Source organism: Mixophyes fleayi, chromosome 1, assembly GCF_038048845.1.
Source record: "Mixophyes fleayi isolate aMixFle1 chromosome 1, aMixFle1.hap1, whole genome shotgun sequence".
Classification (NCBI taxonomy): Eukaryota; Metazoa; Chordata; class Amphibia; order Anura; family Limnodynastidae; genus Mixophyes; species Mixophyes fleayi.
Window position 1 is genome coordinate 153,846,011 of NC_134402.1, and position 21,044 is coordinate 153,867,054.

The 21,044-nt window shown below is 39.0% G+C and overlaps 1 protein-coding gene across 2 annotated transcripts in view; it reads left to right on the forward strand.

Annotated features, from left to right (window-relative positions):
* FAM13A (family with sequence similarity 13 member A) overlaps nucleotides 1-21,044 on the forward strand; it is a 143,340-nt gene that overhangs the window by 17,970 nt on the left and 104,326 nt on the right. For both annotated transcript variants that reach the window (XM_075201798.1, XM_075201790.1), the window contains exons 3-4: nucleotides 6,341-6,521; nucleotides 11,779-11,929. In XM_075201798.1, the coding sequence (XP_075057899.1) occupies nucleotides 6,341-6,521; nucleotides 11,779-11,929 (332 nt within the window). The remainder of the gene's footprint in view (nucleotides 1-6,340; nucleotides 6,522-11,778; nucleotides 11,930-21,044) is intronic.

Consider the following 21,044-nt stretch of genomic DNA (forward strand, 5'->3'; position numbering starts at 1 on the left):
GATTGGTGTATATATGTGTAAAATATATATCCCCACTGGTTGTATTTTGTTGGTTGTGTTTTTTTTTTTTAAATTTCATTTGACACTAGCATTCATGTTTTGTGTTATCATACCCATTTTAATTGCGCTCAGTCTCATTACTGTTTTTCTGAACGGTGCAGTTGCTGCATTTTAACTTTTTGAAAAGTATGCATACACTAGTTAAAACAAACGTGTTTGCGTTTGATATGTTGTTTTACTAGTGGGCAGTCTAGATAGGCCAAGTAGTTTTTATCTGCCTTTAAATTCTATGGGTCATATTCAATTCAGTTTCTGGTCCGCGGGAAGGGGCTGCGAAGTCAATCCACGGGACAGCAATAAAGCGGATTTTCATGCGCACCCCATAGGGCTGCGTAGGAAAATTTGCGTTATTCCAGTACTGTATTACCATCAATACTGCGCACGTTCCGTTACCGCGGATCGGAAACCTTATTTAATATGCCGCTATGTTTCTAGTGTTAAACAAGGTTTCTAAAATTCTTCTGGGTAAGTACCCTATAGCAGTAACCTGCTTTAATAGCTTCTGCTTAACAAAGAACTCCAGCAAAATTATTATTAGAATCTACTGAATTCTGCTATCTAGTAAAACCACATGGGCCCATCCACACATATGCACTTGTGATCAGGAGTCGCTATACTGGATGTCATGGTAAACGGGACCTCTAGGAAAGTAATTATTGGACTCTATGGTCTGTCTAACGTCACATCCTCAATTTCTCTACTGCATACTTGCCAACTCTCCCGGAATATCCGGGAGACTCCCGAAATCTGGGTCAGTCTCCCGGGCTCCCGGGAGAGAGGGCAATTCTCCCGATTCCCAGGCAGCGGTGGTAAGTGAATGGAGGAGGCGGGGCTTAACAGCGTCACAGCCACGTCGTTGTGGCGCCGCCCCCTTGTTTTATTGGACAAAAAGGTTGTGACAGCTTTGGGGGCGTGGCTAACGGCACAATTCTTCGAGCCCCGCCGCCACACACCCACCTGACCCCCGTACCTCCGGGAACTTAACCTGCCAATGTTGGTAACTATGCTCTACTGTCAGATCAGTTCTGATGTATTTCCAGGTGAATTTGCAGTCAGTGTGTCTGAGAGATTGTGGCTGGATGAACTGGAGTACAATATTTGAATACCTGGAGTTTTCCTCTAGTACGGGATCTAACTTCAGAATTGCAATACTTTTTTTTTTTTTTTTTTTTCAATCGAAATATATGTTCCATGTAAAGAAAATGAAGTAAAGCAGGTAAATTGACCCTAGTCTCTCTGTCTGTCTGTCTGTCTGTCTGTCTGTGTGTGTGTGTGTGTGTGTGTGTATGTTAGGGAATTTAGACTGTAAGCTCTAATGGGGCAGGGACTGATGTGAATGAGTTCTCTGTATGGCGCTGTGGAATCAGTGGCGCTATATAAATAAATGGTGATGATGTTAGATGCTTTCAACAAGTTTGTTTTAAATTCCAGCTGATTTCATGCAGAAATCAAAGAATTTTTTTTCCTTTTAATTAGTTGATTTAAATCTGTGAACAAGTTCTGAAAGTCCTTTTTCACCTGGCTTACTTCCTAAGCCTTTGTGTTTTTGCATTACTGTCTACCCAGATGTGAAGCACTACGTACACTGTTCTCTAATATATGGTTTAAAATGTGTGCATCATTTTCGATGGAAGAATCTGCCAACAGGAGAGCTGCTGTCTTATTTCCATGTAGTATCTCATCATACAGTTCAGTGACAGGCAGTCTGCTGCCCTGACTGTTCTAAAAGCTGTTGTAAGGAGCAAATTAAACAGCTGTGGGCAGCCAAGTAGCACAGATCTTGGATGGATTTTGCTTATAGCCAGTGAATCGGTGTGAATGTTGGAAGAAACTGTGCTTGAAGTGCAGAATAGAGGGTACACTATCCAGAGTATTTATTCTATTCTGGAATGTTCTCTGGAGCCAGGAAAGTCTCGTGGCTGCAGGTTAACCTTCACAAAGTCTCAGCTGTTCATTTCTTGCTTTTTGAAGTGTTTGCATTGAATCATTGGGTACTTTTAGTCTATTGTTTTTTAGAACCTGAATTAAGCAATCAATCCAGATTTTATGAACTTGGATATAAAGAGTGAGCCCAATGAACATGCTTGTCAAATTTAGAATTTAGGATTTGATGCAGAGTTGGATGCGTGTTGGGCTTAAATTTATGCTATAAAATAAAAGTGCCTGTAAAAATATTGTATTTACGGCCATATGCTGAGTGATAGGCAGCATGCATGCCAGATTTACGTCATGCGTATATACACACTGCTACCATGGGGTCGTAGCTGGGGAGTGTGGAGTTGGCATTTAACTAGTTAAACTGTGGATGCTGAACAGAATCCTCCCTTCTGCAACCCGCTGTAGCTAGTCAGTGCCCAAGGAGTTGGGTTGACTTTTATTTTGCTCCTGTTTATTTTATAGACCGTTTTTGTCCACTAGGATAGTGTAGACAAAAGATAGAAGGGGACAGCAGGGCTGCTTTACTTACAGGACTGCAGCGCTGTCAGGTAGTGAGAGCGGCAGCTCTCACAGAAACCTTCTTCTCTGCATTAAACCTCCTTCTTTGCATGATTATGGCCCGCCAGAGCAGGAGAAGACGCGGCCACATAATTTCCTGGGGACCGGCGCTGCTCTGAGGAGCATAGAGCGCCGGAATCCAGAAGCGATGGTCGCCGCCATCTTGGGAGCTACCAAGTCCCTTCCTCAGAGAGTGGGGAGGACGGGGCTACAGTCCACAATGCATTTAAGGCATTAAGAAGAGGCAGTCTGCGGGTTTAATAGGGGAAGCACCGCAGACAAACTATTATAAGCAGTCAGGAGGCCGCTGAACGCTGCAGATAGGGAGGAGTATTTATAGAGCTCTCCCTGTCTTAATCGGCAAAAGCATCGACTGGAGAAGGAAAGTTTTGCAGTCAAACTCTGATAGACTTGGCTGCTGCTGGACTCCCACCTGCCTGCTATACATTAGCCCGGATAGGCTAAGTATTATTTAATCCTTATATTACACTATACTTGCTATATAAGAGGAGGTATACTGTGTCTTACAAGAGATAATGAATCAATTCCCCCGAAGTACCGCCACATTAAACGTATTACAGTTATTACGGTAATATTAACCCGGCTTTCTGAGCTGCGAGCAAAAAGCCAGCCTTAAAACTACCGTAATAACTCTATTAACAAGCACTATTTCACTATTTCTGTAATAATGGTATAGTGCGCAGGTCGCGTTACTTTTTCAAGTAACGCGGCCAATTGAATTCCCCCCATAGTGTTGTAGTTGCATAATTTGAATATATTGTTTTCTACTCACTGAAAATGCATACATATATTTAAGAGGAGGTATACTGTGTTTTTCAACAAATGTATTGTTGTAGCTACACAATTGAATATAGTTGAGGATCTGGTTCTGGCCTTGGATCTTATAGACATGGATGTGCCTTGACCAGTTAACCACAGGTTATTCAAAAAGGTTAAAAAACCCGTAATTTATTTCCCCCCTTCTATGGAATTAAGGGAGATTGCTGAATCAGCTTGGTCTCAGCCCGATTGCAGAATGGTTCATCCACGTAGGGTTTGTCCCTGTACCCGTTGCAGCCAGATGACCTAGCACGCTAGGAACAGAGTGGATACACCGGTGGCACGACTGGCGCGCCAGACTATACTTCCAGTTCCGGGCACCGCCAATCTTCAGGATGTCACTGATCGTAAGGTGGAAGGATTTTTAAAATCCATTTATGGTATAGCGGGAGCTTCCTTTAGACCCATGCTGTCTTTTGCATGGGTTGCTAGGGTGATGGAAATGTGGGCTGACCAACTGGCAGAGGGATTGCAGAATTTGGACCTTCTTCCCCTGGCTTTACACCTGAAGGAAGCTGTAGAGTATCTGTATGAGGCAGCGCAGAATACGGCATCCTTGTCGTCTTCTATGTCAGCTACTGTGGTAGCGGCTAGAAGAACTCTGTGGCTTCGGTCCTGGGAAGCTGATGCAGAATCCAAAAGGGCCTTGGAGGTCCTTCCTTATTCAGGTTCGGTACTGTATGAACCAGAGTTAGATAACTTTATCTCCCAGGCGACAGGAGGAGAAGAGTACTTCCCTTCCCCGTGAATGTGATAAAGCCTCGTACTCCGAGGTTTAGCTCCTTTTGCCAGCCTTTTCGAGGAGGGCCTGCCTTTAGAGGTCAGACAAGCAGAGGTAGGCCTTCTGGGTTTAGAGACCTCTCCCATAGAGGAAGGTCCTCAGCTGGTAGCAGGTGCCAGGACAGACTTCCGGGGAAACCGTCAGTCTGACTCTCATCCTCCTCGCGGCCGTGGGAGTGGGGGGGGCGTCTGCGATCTGTTCCAGATTTGATCAGTTCAGTGAGTTTGCATCCTCAGATGCTAGCTTTGGCCGCAGCGTGCTACGAGCTGGGCATCCAGGACGGTCCCTCCCTTAGGGGGGCTGCTTTGGTACGTTCCCATGGTAGCAGTGTCCCCCAGATAGGAATTCCATCTGGGGGACGCTGCGTTCCCTCCCTTCTGTTCTTCTTTTGTTTTGCTTCTTGGTTGTTCGACTCCCTTTCCTTGAGGGCTTTAGAATTACATTGACTAGCTACAGGGGGTTGCAGGCGGGAGGAGTCTGTCAGCAGCCACAGTTTAACTAGTTAAGTGCCAACTCCACACTCCCCAGCTATAAACCCATGGTAGCAGTGTGCCCCAGATTGAATCAGAGAAAGGGATTTATAGTAAGTATAAAAACCTTTTTTTTTTTTTTTTTTTTAAACGATGCATCTATTTGAAAAATGTAAAATGGCGAACAATGTTCATTTGACTAGTTCAGTTTCTTTCCCAGCCATTATGCCAGGACCATAACCAGACTGAATTGTCAGGAATTTGGGGGTAACATAGAACAATTATTGTAGTAACATGAGGCCAGCAGTTACATTGGTCTGCACTTTAGATCAGCTCTGTTCCTGTATCCCACATAATCTTTAACTCAAAAATATAACAGAAATTTGTGAAGGCAGTGGAAAATTACAAGGTGAGGCTGGGAGCAATATTGTTTTGAGTAATACAAATCTGTGTCCATGCGGAACAAGTGTCCTGGTTCTATATCCAGCAGCGAGCATGATGTCAAAGAATAACCCTAGTTCTATAGCAGCTCCGAGCTTGCAGATAACCACACGATGAGGGTGGAAGGATGCCCAAGACAGGGACACACTGATGGCTATCACTCAACATTTTACACCAACAACATGAAGTATATGGGTGCTTTCATGCACCAAAATAGTGCCCATGCTACAGGAAAGCTGAACCAAAAGGAGAAGATGGATTGGTCATTTTAAATGGGGAGGACCATCTGCTTACCAGCAGCTGACTGAGGTTTCTACACTGACTAGTTCTATTTTTCTCCAAATTCCACTGTCTTCGTATTAGAACTGTGCCAAACTACCGACTGCTGTATATGAAGATCAGTCGCCAATTGCTGCATTAATATTGGTGTCTGATGATGCTTCTGCCTTAAAGGAGATGCACGCACTTTCTCCATCACCATCTACAATTGTTATTCCACTACCTTATTTATCAATTGTTCCCCACACCTCTTAGTTTGTAAGTTCATTTGGCCTGTTTATCTTCTGTTTTTTGTCATTGTATGTTATATATTTGTATTATTAGCTCTGCAATGTACAGAGCAGCAGATGATGTTGGTGCTTTATTTAATAAATTATAATAATAGTTGTGTACTTATATTAGTAATTTGTAGGCAGACATGAACGTGACCTGTTGGACATATGGAAAACTGGCAGCCATTCATTAGTCATGTTCAATGCATGAAAAATGCTTTACCTTGTGTTAATCTCTGAGCATGAACAGTTTAAAAATATTGTCAAATAGACATCTTTTGACCTAAAAAATACTGCATGAAAAATGTGTTGTTTGAGTTCTTTGTTTTTGTGTTTTTTGTTTTTTTTTGTGGCTCTCTATACAGTTTAAATGCAGTGGCTCATACACATTGCCGACCTGAAAAGTTAGCCATAGGCATTCTCATGCTTGTGTAATGTAATATGTTTAAACTTGTACAACCATATTCCTGACACCATCCAATCATAGTACAAAATTATTTATTTTTTGATGCACCAGTATTCTATGTTATGGTCAAAATTCTTTATCTAATTCTATGTTGTGCACAATTCTATCTGTGCTTTACAATAACTTACAGATTAAATCAATTGAAGATGTAGAACATTATTGTTCTTGCCTGACTTGATTGGGATTGTTCTGGAGTGCGTGTGTGTTTGTCAATAACGTGCTTCTTTTTTCACAGGGAATGAAAGAGATAGACAAAGAGAATGCAGCTTGAAGGAGCTTATAAAAGAATTGCCGGATACACATTACAGTCTGCTGAAGTACCTCTGCCATTTTCTGACACAGGTGGTTCAACGCCGGGCAGAAAACAAAATGAATGTCTACAATCTGGCCACAGTTTTTGGACCAAGCTGTTTTCAGTAAGATTTTGGTCACTTTCTGTCACCTTTTTTATTTAATTTTTTTTTTTTTTTTTTAGAACTCTTCTATTCTCTATATTTATAAAGCATCGAAAAAGAAAAAGTGGAGACATTCCCCGTTGCAACCAATCATATTCTAGTTAGTACTTTCAAGAAAGTGATAGCTCAAATCTGATTGGTTTCTACAGGCAACTCCTCCACATTTCCTTTTAGCGGCATTGGTAAATCTCATTGTATGTGAAAGGGAGGCTGTTATGAAAAGTATTTATTTATTTTACAACTTTTTGTGAAAGTATATACGTGTGTGTGTGTGATAGAGAGATAGAGATAAATATTTTGCCACAAACATATATTATTATTACCACAATCATCTCTCAAATTTCATTTCCTCCATTATTTGTCATTTCCCACAGTTTTTGTAACATGACATAGGCATTGCTGGGTTTTCTTTGCTCACTCAGTTTCTCGAGCAGATTCAAGGTCAAATGTCATCTAGTTGGAAGATCACATATCAGCTGATGATGTGGTAAATTGTTATATATACGTAAGGTAGTAAGGGCATTTCTTGTGCAATATCTGTTAAAATGGGCTCTGCTTTTCCTTGACTTTGCTAGCTTTCAGTATCTTGATGAGTGCTGAAGAATCCCTGTACTTTATTAGTTTATGGTCATGGAATGTGTGGTATGTGCCTTTATCATAAGGCAGCAATGATTTTTCAGCTATTATATATATATAGTCACTTTTCCAGTCTAGATATATTTACGTCAACCACTGCTTAATTGCACAATTATAAGCCAAAGCCAGAATTTAATTTGTTGTATGTGCATTCAGCTCCAGACTGGTTAAACATAATGTGCCGGGGCAGCGTTTTCATTTTTCCTTATTTAAAAGTTTTGAAGCTGATGATGATGAGGTTGATTTGATTATGGTATGGGGATTTGTGTGTGTGGGTGCACACTCTAGAATCACTCAGAGAGCAGTGAAAACCATTGACCCCTGCTGTAGTCATCTGTCCGCATATCTATTTACAAATGATAATGAAAACAAACTGATTTTGAGGATGACCACTCCTCTATGTTGGTAACAATAAGGTGGGTACAGTTGTAGTTGAAAAAATAATTCTGACTATGTACTTGTATTATGTGCTTGTTATAATGGTTGTGTAGGATAACTATTTCCCCCACAGGGGGAGATTCAATTAGCCGTGAAGCAAAGATGTGCTAGAAATTTCTGCTAATTTTTCCTCACACCCTATAGAAGTACGAAGAGAAAATGAGTGGAGTTTTTTTACTGTAATTGCCGTCAATGTGCGCAGTGCGATGTCCGTGCACCACATCGTCCGCAGTTGAATCTCCCCCATAGTGTAATGTTTGTTGTTTTTTTGGAGGGGTTGTGTGGGGTGGTGGTGTCGTGTGCTTGGTAGGGCAGGAAAATATTTTATGTAGAGCGAAGTCCTGTACACCCAGTGGGTACTATTCTGCTGCCCCACAGGATTGAAAATAACAGCTCCAGGTTCTGGTGGTGTGTCCAAAAATAATGTTTCAGCTCCCAAGCTCACAGTTGGCATTTCAAAATCTATGCTGTATTTACCATAGCAGAACTTTTGCACTGGGGTTGCTGGAGAAATTCAGCGATGTCTCCTACACTCCAGCAATATAGCTAAATAATATTCTTTTATATAATATCATGGTGATTAAGGGGTTAAGATGCCTTCTGGAACATCATATCCAATTAAACTACTAATGACAGCTGGAAATGGACTGGTATTTTTCAGAATTATCTTTGTACTCTGGACTCCGTATTGATTTTTGCTGCTGCTTTTTGTTGTGCCTACCTGTTATTCTGTCCTGCAACGTGTTCCCATGGTTTGGCCACTGTTGCACTATCAGGCCTCATTAATCTGTCCAGCTTTTAAATTCCCATGAGATAAGTGTGTTTACCTTGTTGCATGTGTCATGTCCTGGTTTATTTTATTACCTGTGGCAACTGTGCAGTATAGCCAAAACAGTTAGTGTGCTTTGTGCGACTGATATGCTAGAGAAATAATTCATTTTTAATCATTAATAATTATAGCTAGTATAATAGAGCTTGTTGTCGAGATACACTGTGTTAAAGTAAACTATCGGGTTTCGCTAGTGTACTGCTAATGTCCCTGACTCATGGTCTCCTATTGTATTTGTTCTTCCTTTCTTTATGCTGCACCCAGTAGCTATATCTCTATCTATACCTTTCTGTCATGATGTGAACAGTGGCATTTATATTTTTACATGCAACTGTCGGGTGTGGAAATGTAAATTCAAATTATTGACTTAAGTAAATTCCTCCTTTACAGAAGGCACGTAAACAATTTCTACTTGTGTGAAAACTTTTGGAATGCACAATACATTATCGAAAATGAATCCTAGTTAGGTGTCTAATAACAAATAATAAGAACACAATCCGTTTTGTATTAAAGATCAAAACTGTACGGTACTTCACAGTTTTAACCACAGAGAGAGGATTATTTGAAATTGCTATTAAAGTGCTTATTTATCAAGTAAACTAGACTCAAAATGCATCAGACTATGGCCACAATGTTTTGTTATGGGAGCCAATGCGTAGATTATGCTAAACGAACCATTATATAAGCACGTGTAACATAAAATGTATCGTGAATTTTTTTGATTCTCACTTTACATGTTAGCATTCATCCTGATCCTCTTTCAGTGGCATGCAACATGCATCATTTTATTAATGAAAAGTAAATGAACTCAGAGATGAATTTTAAGTGTAGAATTGTAATTTATGTACTCTGAGAAAATTATACACATTTAGATATACATAACTTATAGGGGCAATGATAGTTCTATCAGGAAAAATTGTATGCAGATTCAAAGCTTCATTTAAGATATTATATATTTTCATTGACCTCATCTTCAATAGCAATAATTAGTGACATGGATGGTACAGTACATTATCAAGTTTTCTTTACTACAAATCCTTTACCTGTTTTTATATATGTGTATAAATTTCTTGATTGTGTATGTATGAGTATCTTAGACTACATTACAATTCCCACATTGACAGCATTAGCTCAGCATTTCAATATAGTGCAGTGATAGCCTAGTACATGCAGCTTTACATTTTGCTCTCAATACACATCACAGCTACTCCCGCGATAGACAATATTAGAATTCCAGCTTTCACAAACGCTCTCTTGTTTTCAAGCGGCAGCCACAATGCAATGACCGGGTGGTAAATCTGGGAAACAGATATAGAAAAAGGAAAAGGCAGGGGTGCCTTATAGTGTAGGCATTTAGGTATATATCCCTATATTATAATAAAACTGCATACCAGATAATTTCTTGTAATCAGGCATATCAGAAAATTATGATCCTCACATTAAATGGTTTGTTGTCCTCAAACGTATCAGGTTGGGCTCTAACTCCTTCACTTACAGGGCCATCCAGGATCCCACCATCATATGTCAAAGGAAACAAATGTGGAGAACCAGCGATAGTGTATTACCTTCTTAGTGTATATACCTTACACCATACGCACAGTGGTGAGACCCAATAAACCACACCAAATGTGCTTAAGCATATCAGATAACTTCAGACTTATGGGTAAAATTCCTTCCGTTCCATGGAACCTCTAAAATATATTATGGTACCTCAATTTGGGAAAAACACCATATAGTGTAGTATTTCTTACTCACAAAAGCTTTAATAAACACATAAGTGAATGCGCTTACAAAAAAACATGAAATATAGGCTTATCTGTATTCCTATAGGATACAGTCCTCTGTGTGTCCACATCAATTGTCAGCGAATCCAATATGGGGTAAACAGTCCAAAGATCCAGGGTTCCAGGGAATAACAATCACCGCATCAGTCTCAACGCATTTTGTATTTCTCATAACTAATAACAGGAATGGAAACGTTGGAGAAGATTACACTTTTACACGCTTTCAAGCTTGTCAGTTTCTCAACCTCACTTGGAACTGAAATTCTCTTCCGTAAATTTGGCGGATTTAAGGATGAGAGAGAGGATTCACACTATTGTGATCTGTTCAAGTCTATGAGAAAGCCAATAGAGACCAGATGACCTCAGCAGGAAATGCTCACTGGTCCATTAATATGCAAATTATGAGGGAATATGTCTTATACCAGGCAAACTGCGTTTCCCATGTGGTTGGCTCAAACAAAAGTACAAGATAATTGATAGGTAATTGGGAGGTGTCTTCTTTAACTGTGGGTGATGGGCAGCTTTCAGCAGGATAACTTGCTTTTTCCTTGACTTAAGTAACTTCACTTTTCATTTATTCTGACATCAGAATAACAAGTCCTTCACAATTAATTGGTGAGGACTTAAAGATCATTAAAAAAATAAGTTGAATATCAGAATGTTGGTTCATATAATATTGACACATATATGCATATGTGTCAACAATATATGAACCAACATTCTGATATTCAACTTATTCTACGCGATAAACACCTATGTGAATCAAGTGATTTAACAGAGATGGGCATTTCCAGCACTATAATCCAATGAAAAACGTCCTGCTAAATGTATGAAGAGTATAAAATGTCCACCTGACTTTAAATTCTTTTCATTGGTTCAGCAGGAAAATGTATTTTCCATACTATCCATCTCACTTTTAAATGTCAAAGTGACTGACCACGTGTTTAGCAGTGAATCTTCCCTTACAGATAGCAGGCCCCAGGGTGTGACTGTAATGAGGCCTTGCAATCAGAGTTCTAATCACTTATCTAAGAGTGATGGGTGGTGTCAGACCCAGAGGGAGTGAGGAGACATGGGTTTGCAACCTGTAAATCAGGCTAGAGCAGAAGGAGGAGCTTAGTATTTCCTGCAGGCGGTAAGATGAATGCTGGCCAAGCTGGACGATTTTAATTGACAGGTGGCCTATGTTAGGTCAATGCTAGGGGTTGCCAATGAAAAATTATATTTATTTATTACCTTTTTAGTCTCTTATTACAGGTTGCTGCATTATTGTGCCAGTTGAACCCAAGGGGGTTCCTTCCCACTGTCTAAAATTGTAAATGGTGATTCTGAAATGGGTCAGCCTCGGTAGACTTTCATTTCCTATTTTCTGGACAGTACCACCTATCCTATCGAATGAAGTGCTCTAAAGAAACCTAATCTTTCATTTTAGAATTTGTAGCTATAGCTGGAGAAATTAAAATATGGGGTTCTGGAATACAAAAAACGTAAAAAAGTGAAACTTCGCTAAAAATAATATCTTTCTTTATAGTGTGTCCCCTGGCTTTGAGGGCATAAAGGAGCAGGAAATATGCAACAAGATCATGGCAAAGTTGTTAGAAGATTATACAAAGTTCTTTGAATGTGAGCACACAGAAAAAGATCGGTTGTGTGAAGACATGGCCAGAATTATTACAGTAAAAGTAAGTAGAACATAGTCCTGTTCCTTTCTTTCCCCATGATGTGTGGAATTTATATAAAATGTTTTGTAAATCCTGTGCTAGAATATAGTGTCTGATAAAGAAGGAAGATTTATAAATAAATATATAATTAGGTTCTTGAAGAGTAAGAAATCATCTATAGACATAATGCGCTGTAAATGAAAACCAGCAGAAGCAATTAGAATGTTCACAAATCTCTCATAGTGGTGTTATTAGCTACTGAAGTGTGTCTCTCCCAGCATAGCAGATTATAATTGGTTTTTGTAGATAAATGGGTCACCAGCAGTTGTTGTAAGTGCAAATATTAGTCCTCTAATTAGTATCTTTTATTCTTGTATGGACAATATTAAAGAGAATGTCTTATCAAAATTATAAAATTATTGTAAATCTATGCATCAGTCATTCAAAGCTACAAATGCTTTACCATTGCGTGCATTAATAATGCGTAAATCCCTGCATACAGGGCTGCCGAGAGGATCCTTCGGCATGGTGCAGTTGCATCTTTGGGCCACTGCTGCTATCCCACTTTCGTCCACCTGTAATCCAGCTCAGATATGCCATAAATGGGAGGTCTGGGCACTTTCTACCCGCAACCCTTCCCATATTGTCTCTCCTTTCCGCTCATTCAGGAAATGCTGGACATAAACTTCAGATGGAATGCAAGACACACTGACACCATAGTGCAACGTGATCAAAATTACTCGAACACTTACTGAAAGCGTGTTATTATTTTAGTTAAAAATTAATTTAGCTCTAGTCCTGTGTGGATTGTATAGCCTTGTTGTCATATGTGTGATACATTTGGGGTCCCAGAACAGTGGCACATTGCCAATTGGGAGATCCCAGAAGAATGGCAAACTACTAGTTGGGCAGTGTGTCATTCTATTACAAGCAGCAATTAGACCTTAAATGAGCTACAGTAGAAGTCAGTGGCTGTAATGGAAGCCAATGTGTATTGGTAACAGTCTCCAAGACATTCCACAAAAGGGGGGGGGGAAATCTTCTTCCTCACTAATGGATTGTTAAGCCCTGTCTAGAATATGTTGCTGAAATGACCATAAAACGTTTTGCTACATTTAACTCCCATACCACACCCATCTAGCAAATACCAGGTGAAGTTTGAAAAGTTTGCTGAGCTTTTGAACTCTCTTACAGCTGCAAAGTTAATTATTGGCTCCAAAGTGTTCTCTCCTTTTATAGCCACTAAATTTTTCAATGGTGGCACCTTTTTCATTGAGATATATAAGGTATATAATATATTTAAATATTTATCTGAATCTGAAAGCAGCAGTTGTCAGAGATACCCTCCAGATATGGGAGAACTGGAGCAGTTTGCACAACAAGAGTGGACCATACTGCTAATAGTGAGGTGTATGAAACTCATCCATGGCTATAGGATGTGGTTGATAACTGTTATTTTAACTAAAGGATTTGCTATCCATTAAGTCCAGGGAGTCAATAATTTTGTCTGGCACATTTAAGGATTTCTGTGTGGGTTCAGCTAAGACTTAGTAATTTTTTCTGATTTTTTTTTTTTGTTGTATTTCACTGTAAACCAAAGAAATTCCTATGTGGATACCAAAATATTTTTTTATTTCAACTATCTTCTTGAAGAAATTGTGCATTATAGAAAAAACTGCTATGGTGCCAATATTTTTCTCCAAATTCAGATAAGATAGACCTGTCTGAGCCCTAGTTTTGTATAGTTAAGTAATAAAAATTAAAATGTTTATTGCATAAGTTTGTATTTATGGGTATCCGTAATGATAATTATTACATAACTGGTGGGTTCCTATAGAAAATCTTGAAATATGCACAAGGTACTAGATATTCTTGTAAGTCACCCAGCGTGATGCTGAGACAATAGGCATGGGCAGTTAGTAGTTCCCAGCAGGAGTAGGATAGACTGTATTGAAGAGAGAGGTTTTGAGAGCACACTTAAATAATTGAATTTTGAGGGAGTGTCTGGTTAGGTGGTGTAGAGAGTTCCATTAGTGGGTAACAGCACTAGAAAAGTCTTGGAAGTGGGAATGTGATGTGGTTATCCAAGTCAAGATTAGAGCCATATCCAGGGTGTGAAGTAAGTAAGTAAGTGTGGCAAGGTTAGAGATGTATGAAGGGGTGGTAAGGATGAGTTGCTTGAATTGATTTCTGGAGGTCACAGGGAGCCAGTGTAGTTATTGAGTGATTCAGCAGGTATGGAGTGACGAGAGAGGAATATCAGTCTCGCTGCGGCATTTAAGACAGATTGTAGCAGGGATAGACTGGTGAAGAAAAAGGAGAATCAGTCGATAATTAATATCAACCGAACAAAGTAGTATGTGAGGCACTCCTGTCCACAAAAAGATTTTGTATATATAAGCAAACAAAGTCAACTTTATTGCTAAATTACTAAATGGGAATAAGATCAACTTTATTAATGAATTATTTAAAATTTAGACAGATATCTAGAATATCATCAGTTTAGGCGAATTTAAAATATATAGTAGTGCAAAAGATAGAAATAAAGTGTTAAAGAAATAAAAATTAAAAATTGACCCATAGGGGGAGCCGGTCCCAATTGCTAATCAGTATCTTGATTTAATACATATATGACTGAATCACTGATAATTGGTCAGACCTCCAATTGAATTATAATGGAGATATCATATTATTAGACCAGAATAGCTAATATATTCAGTATCACCGAGATATATCCTGATATGTGTACAGTCACCGTTATATCAATCAGGGGTTAATATTACTTCCCCATACTTGCTAGACATTTATTATTGCTTCTTGTAATGCATGCACAAATATCTCATATTGAGAATCATTAGTATCTCCTTCATTACGCGTGAAAGAAGACAACATAAAATAGATTCATTCTAAATGAAACACAAGAAAATCTATCAATTCTTCCTGTTAATCCAAATAAAGATTTATTACTGTATTTTACATTTGTTGTCCTTTATTTAGTGTGTTCGATATTATTATTCTGGTATGTCTTATTACAAGAATAGTGTTTGAACAGTATATAGTCTCAAGTGGTTGCACCCACCAAACTCCCCACCAGAGTGTATAAACACCCAAAGTGTTATTCCCTGTAACGTAGGGGAAACGTTCTTGCTATTCAATATTAATAGTGCAGAGCTCTATTCACCCAAACATCTCATTAAGGTCATAATGTCCCTATATGGAGGTCCAGAATTTTAGAAATGACCCACCAGGATGTTATGAGCCCTAACATCTAGCTGCGGTCATGTGATCTCTATCTAGTGGTCCCAAATAGATGGAATATCCCACCATAATGTATGACCACTGGAATACAAAGCGGAACTACCAATTGAGTTAATCGGAATAAACCGACCTAAAGCTTGTAATGCTGGTATCAAAATCTTATAATAATTCTAGCAAAGCGGTATGAAACTGCCAAATAGTAAGTATAACTGTAGCAATAGACTCGATCTCGGGACACATTAACGGGGAAATCCCGCTGAACTGCTCCCTAGTTCCGGGTCTGTGACGTCATGCGTCACGCTACCCGACGTACGTTTCGCCCTATCGGCTTATTCTTGGGAATTACTTGTTGGCTGTGGATAGGGGGTTTATAAACTAGTCGCAAACAATCGTTATATAAATTTAGTGATTGACAGACTCGATAACCAATAGGAGAGTTCCTCATGTTATTTCTATTAGCCCATGTTAGGAATCCCTAGTCCTAAATTATGTGAGTGTTACAGACGATTGTATGATCACTGGTAAGTATATGTGTATAATTGTAACCAAGTATATTTAGGACACAGATCTAGGAATTGATCTTCGGATGATATCTAATATTGCCTATTAGGGTGAATAATAAAACTTGGCCAAAAAAGCAACGATTATAACAAAAGGGAGTGAATAAAAATAAATAAAAACAAAAGAAAGTGACAAGAACATGTTGATACATGGATGAAGTTTAAAGAGAAGAGGAACATTACTTAGGTCCCTACATAGTGACATATATTAGTGAAACATTATTACCATAATAATGGTAGGATAAGTAACATCCATAATAGGTGACGTGGATTAATTCCAGTGAAGAATATATTTCTCAAGGGTAAGAAAAGTGAACGTTATTATAGGTCCCTGTGAAACATCACATGTCAGTGACAATAAATTACAATAACAGTGATTACATTACTAATATCCATAATAGGCAACAGATTCATACCAATAAAATATAATTATAATTAAGACAATCATAGTAATGTCAATAATATTAGTAGCTCACATGGCTATAGATTGCCATATCACATATTTAAATAAATTATGTTACCAAAGTTTTCGTGTCATATGATTTAATGCACTTGATCGAAATTGATCTAAAAATATCAGGTAAGTCATATGACTCAATATGACCTAGATGGAATCCATAATCATTATGAAAACATGCATAAATAAATATATCTGTGCATGTAATACATGGTTGTTACAATATTATCGAGGGTACAGTAGAATCTACAGAAAGCTAGAATAGTTGATATTCTCATTAAGCCCATGTGGTATAAGAGAATGAAGTAAAAAGATCCACCTGCTTTCTTTTTGAAGCAGTATTTTCATAGTATCACCTCCTCTTATTCCCATGGATATTTTTTCTATCCCAAATACACAATAATCATCAGACTTTCCTCCATGCATTTGTAAAAAGTGGCGCGCTACCGAGGTAAGTGGTTTGAAACGTTGTTTGTCAATAGCTGCATTCCTAATATTTCCTACATGCTCTAATACACGTTGTTTTAGGGGTCGGCTCGTCATTCCTACATAACTCTTATTGCAGGTACATCTTAAAACATAGATGGTTCCTTTGGTGTTAAATCAAGATACTGATTAGCAGTTGGGACCGGCTCCCCCTATGGGTCAATTTTTAATTTTTATTTCTTTAACACTTTATTTCTATCTTTTGCACTACTATATATTTTAAATTCGCCTAATCTGATGATATTCTAGATATCTGTCTAAATTTTAAATAATTCATTATTAAAGTTGATCTTATTCCCATTTAGTAATTTAGCAATAAAGTTGACTTTGTTTGCTTATATATACAAAATCTTTTTGTGGACAGGAGTGCCTCACATACTACTTTGTTCGGTTGATATTAATTATCGACTGATTCTCCTTTTTCTAGATTCGTCTAGTTTGAAGAGCACCCCCTCACTTTATATATTGTTTGTATTTGAGGTTTGTCCTTACCTTAGAGCGGATTGGAAACTCCCCCCCTTTTTTCCCTATATATAGACTGGTGAAGGAAAGACTAGTTAGGAAAAGGTTGAAGTAGTTCCAGTGGGAGATATTGAGATCATGGAGAAGTGTTTTTGTAATGTCCATAGTGAGAAATGGATGTATTCTGGCAAAGTTTCAAAGGAGGGGAGACATGACAGATTGATTTGGAGAACTGTAGATGCAGAATTGAGGATGACACCAAGGCAGCAAGGAGTGGGGTACAGTGACACTGGGAGATGGTATTTTGGATTTTTGCACATGTTGAGTTTCTGGTACCATTGGGACATCCAAGTGGTGATGCAGAGGCAGTTAGACACACAAGATAAAAGGATAAGGAAAGAGGTAACAGGAGAGGTTATTGTGAGAGGAAGAGATGATGTGGTAGGAGTAGATACACTAAAGGAGCAGATTGAAAGAATAAAAGTGGTACAGGCACATGGTCGGTGGAGGGGCTAGTTTGGAGGGAAAAGGGTCAAGGGAACACGCTGAAGAGGAAGAGAGGGTGAGAACCACATCTGTAACAGTAGGGAGTGGGGGTGGAGTCTTTGGCATGTAGGGGAGATAAGAAGAGGGTGGGTGTGGAGTGCTGGATCTGGCATGAGGAGATTTTATGACGTTTTTGATTGTTTTTTTTGTTTTTGATTTATTTATTTTCATTTGAATTAGGTGCATAGTCTCTGTCTCCAATTCACTTATCTTCCAATCCTTGCCTTCTTGCCTCACTGCCAAACTGGTGAGGGGGGGTTATTCATTTCACCTGGTGCATATTGTGGACTTAAAATAGGTTTGCTTGGTGAGAGAGAGGGCATTATAGTAACAAGACAGAATACATTTGTAGTCTAGGAAGTCTGCATTGGAGCAAGATTTCCCCCATTGGAGCAATTGTTGGCTCTGTTTTGGCTTGCCAGCATTATGGTTTGAATGCTTGGAGACGATGTGTTTCAGTTGGACCTCATTTAGGGCTGCAGTGGCAGGATTTTAAAAGGAGAGAGGTGGTACAAGTGAGGCTGAGAAGATCATTTTGAGTGTTTAGGTGTCACTGTTGGCACACATATTGGGAAGTGAGGGTTGTCAGTCGAATAATTGGATAAAAGAAAGTATATTTATTAATGTTGTTTTACTGTGCGATTGCGATCAGTACGCCATGTATCGTGACGCAATCGCACGATAAATAACACACGCATGCACTAACACTTACACATTCACTTGTATATAGTTCATATTTATAATAGCTCCAATCCACAGTTGTTTATGAGCAGATGTTATTTGGTTTATGGTTAAATATTATAAAGTTATATGTATTTCAGTGAGATCTAAAGTTCATGAAACATATCATGTTTGGTGTCATTCTAATCCCCTATTTATCCTTAGTATCCGGTTCCATCAGCTATAAGATCGCACTATGTTTATGCTAGTTATGGAATATAGGTAATTAGTGATCAGAATAGTATTGTCTGTGTAATGTAAATACACCAGTTTGAGTAGTTCTTGGCGGGAAGATCAGTACGCATCTGATTGGAAAGCTGACCCCCACCCTTGGAGAGCTGATCCCACCCTTGGAGGGTGTTGTTTGAACTGGCCAATGACCTGCATTACACTGGACTGTCCTGGAGCCTGAACCTATTAAAACATGCCAAGTCACCTGTATTGTATTTGCTGTAACAGTACTTGTGTGTGTGTATATATATATATATATATATATATATATATATATATATATATATATATATATATATATATATATATATATATATATATATATATATATATATATATATATATTACTCCCTGGAATCAGCTTGCAGTCACTCTGGCCACAGTCTTCAGGACTGAAGGACTGCATAGCTGGATCCAGCAGAGCGCAGAACCGCTCAGCGTATGTATTGGCTGTACTTAATTTATTGAACTGTTATTCTTTTGATTTTGCTAAATAATCTGCTTGTGCTTTGGAACCACACAAATCTCATAGACAATGATTATTGGAAAACTATGAAATAGCTTTAATAGGGTGGTTGCAAGAGGCAAGGTGAGGCAGAAGGAAAACTTAATGTGGTTGAAAAGTTGGAAGAAAGAGTTGGAGAAGCTGGAGTTGGAACTGAGCCAGGGAACACACAGCCCAATGAGTGTCTAGAGGCACTATGGTTGTTAATAGCAGATGTTGGGATCCCCTACAAAAAGAGTTGATAGTATTAAAGGTAAATAAGTGGATGTCCGATCAGGTTTTGGTTCCAAAGAACAAAAGGTTTATTTTGCAAATAAAAGTACAATAGTAAGGACAAAAGTACCGCCATTATAGTTGCAAGCGTGGGTAGTATCTGCAATAGGCATTCTATCCATAATGCTCTGTTGCCACAGGGCAGAGCCGAGTCATTTATGCACAAGAGGATGCAGGAGGGTCGGTTGTATAACAGGTATTGCAGTCACAGTTCCACTTGGTCAAAGGCCAGGGACAGTCCAATAACACTGTTTACTATAGGTCAGCAGCTAACGATCACATTGTACACGACCTAATCATAAATATTTATCGATTCAGATTGATCTTTAATACTGTTTAAATAATTTGACTTTAACAGTCAACCCTTTGATAGTGCATGACACTTTGCATCGTACTTTGACATTGTCAAAAATATACATTCATTCATATTGATCTTTCATACAATTTTAATAATTTGACTTTAACAATAGATAGTGAGAGAGCAGGCTAAAAAATTGATAAGGAATTGGGAGATTGAGCCTAGGGGCTGTGCATGACTGCAACGTGAAGTTGGAGCAGAAAGAGACAGGTGGTATCACTGTCAATGAAGAGAAGGAGAGGGAGAGTTTTGGGGGAATTGATATGGAAGGTGCAGCCAGGGAGAGCAGGAAGCCTACATCCAGCACATTTGGGGCACCTAAATGGAAGAGTATGTATGAGAAAAAGAACCTGTAGGAGAGAGCTGCAGGGGAATCACTGTCAGGGGGAAGCCAAGTTTCATAAATGGCAAGGAGGTTGAGCAAATTTGTCTATTGCAAACATATCCTGCTTTCTAGTGTGCGCAGGGATGGGAGGGAGGGAAGAGGAGAAAGGAGTTGGAAGGGTTGGAGTTATGTGGTGGGTTGGAAATTTTGGGATTAATTGAAGAGTGTGAGGATAGTTGTGAATCCTTAGGGTCTGGAGTTGGGAGAGATGTTGACAGGAGGATGAGAACAATAAGGACCAAGGAGAGTGATGTATTATATGAGAAAGATGTGGGGTGAAGAGCATATCGATTATGAAGGCAGGTGCTAAAGGGGTAGTGGTGAAGGAAAAAGGGGAGTGTTGAGATTTTGGAGAGAGTTGAGTTGGAGGTAAGTAGGATGTTTAATGCATTCAAGGAGGGATAAGAAGCAAGAAAATACATAAGAGGGATTAGAGTAGAGTGATTAGATGAACCAGAAAGCACAGGGTCATGGAGAGGGACAGTTATACATAGGTAGATCTCTGCGCAGAAGTGACAGAGGGAGCTAGTGGTCTTACAGCATAATCACTAAGAAGCGCAAAGGTTTTTAGTAAATCCATTGTGGATAACATGGTGGCGGAAGTGTGTAATTAGGAGGTAAGAGTTGAGGAGTTATAATGGGATGAAAGTGGGGTCACAATGAGCATCAAAATTTAAGTTAAGAACCTTGTGAAAAAGCAGTTTTAGGAAGCATGAGCTGTAAATGGTTCAATAGGAAGTGCCCAGGCAGTGCACAAATGAGGTGCTTGAAGTGGAAGGTAGCAGAAATTCACAGAAGGGTGTTCAATTTTGTCCTTCTACCACTGTTTCCAAGTAGAACATTTTTTCTCTAACACCTGTATAACTCTATAGTAGAACACAAACACACACTTGTA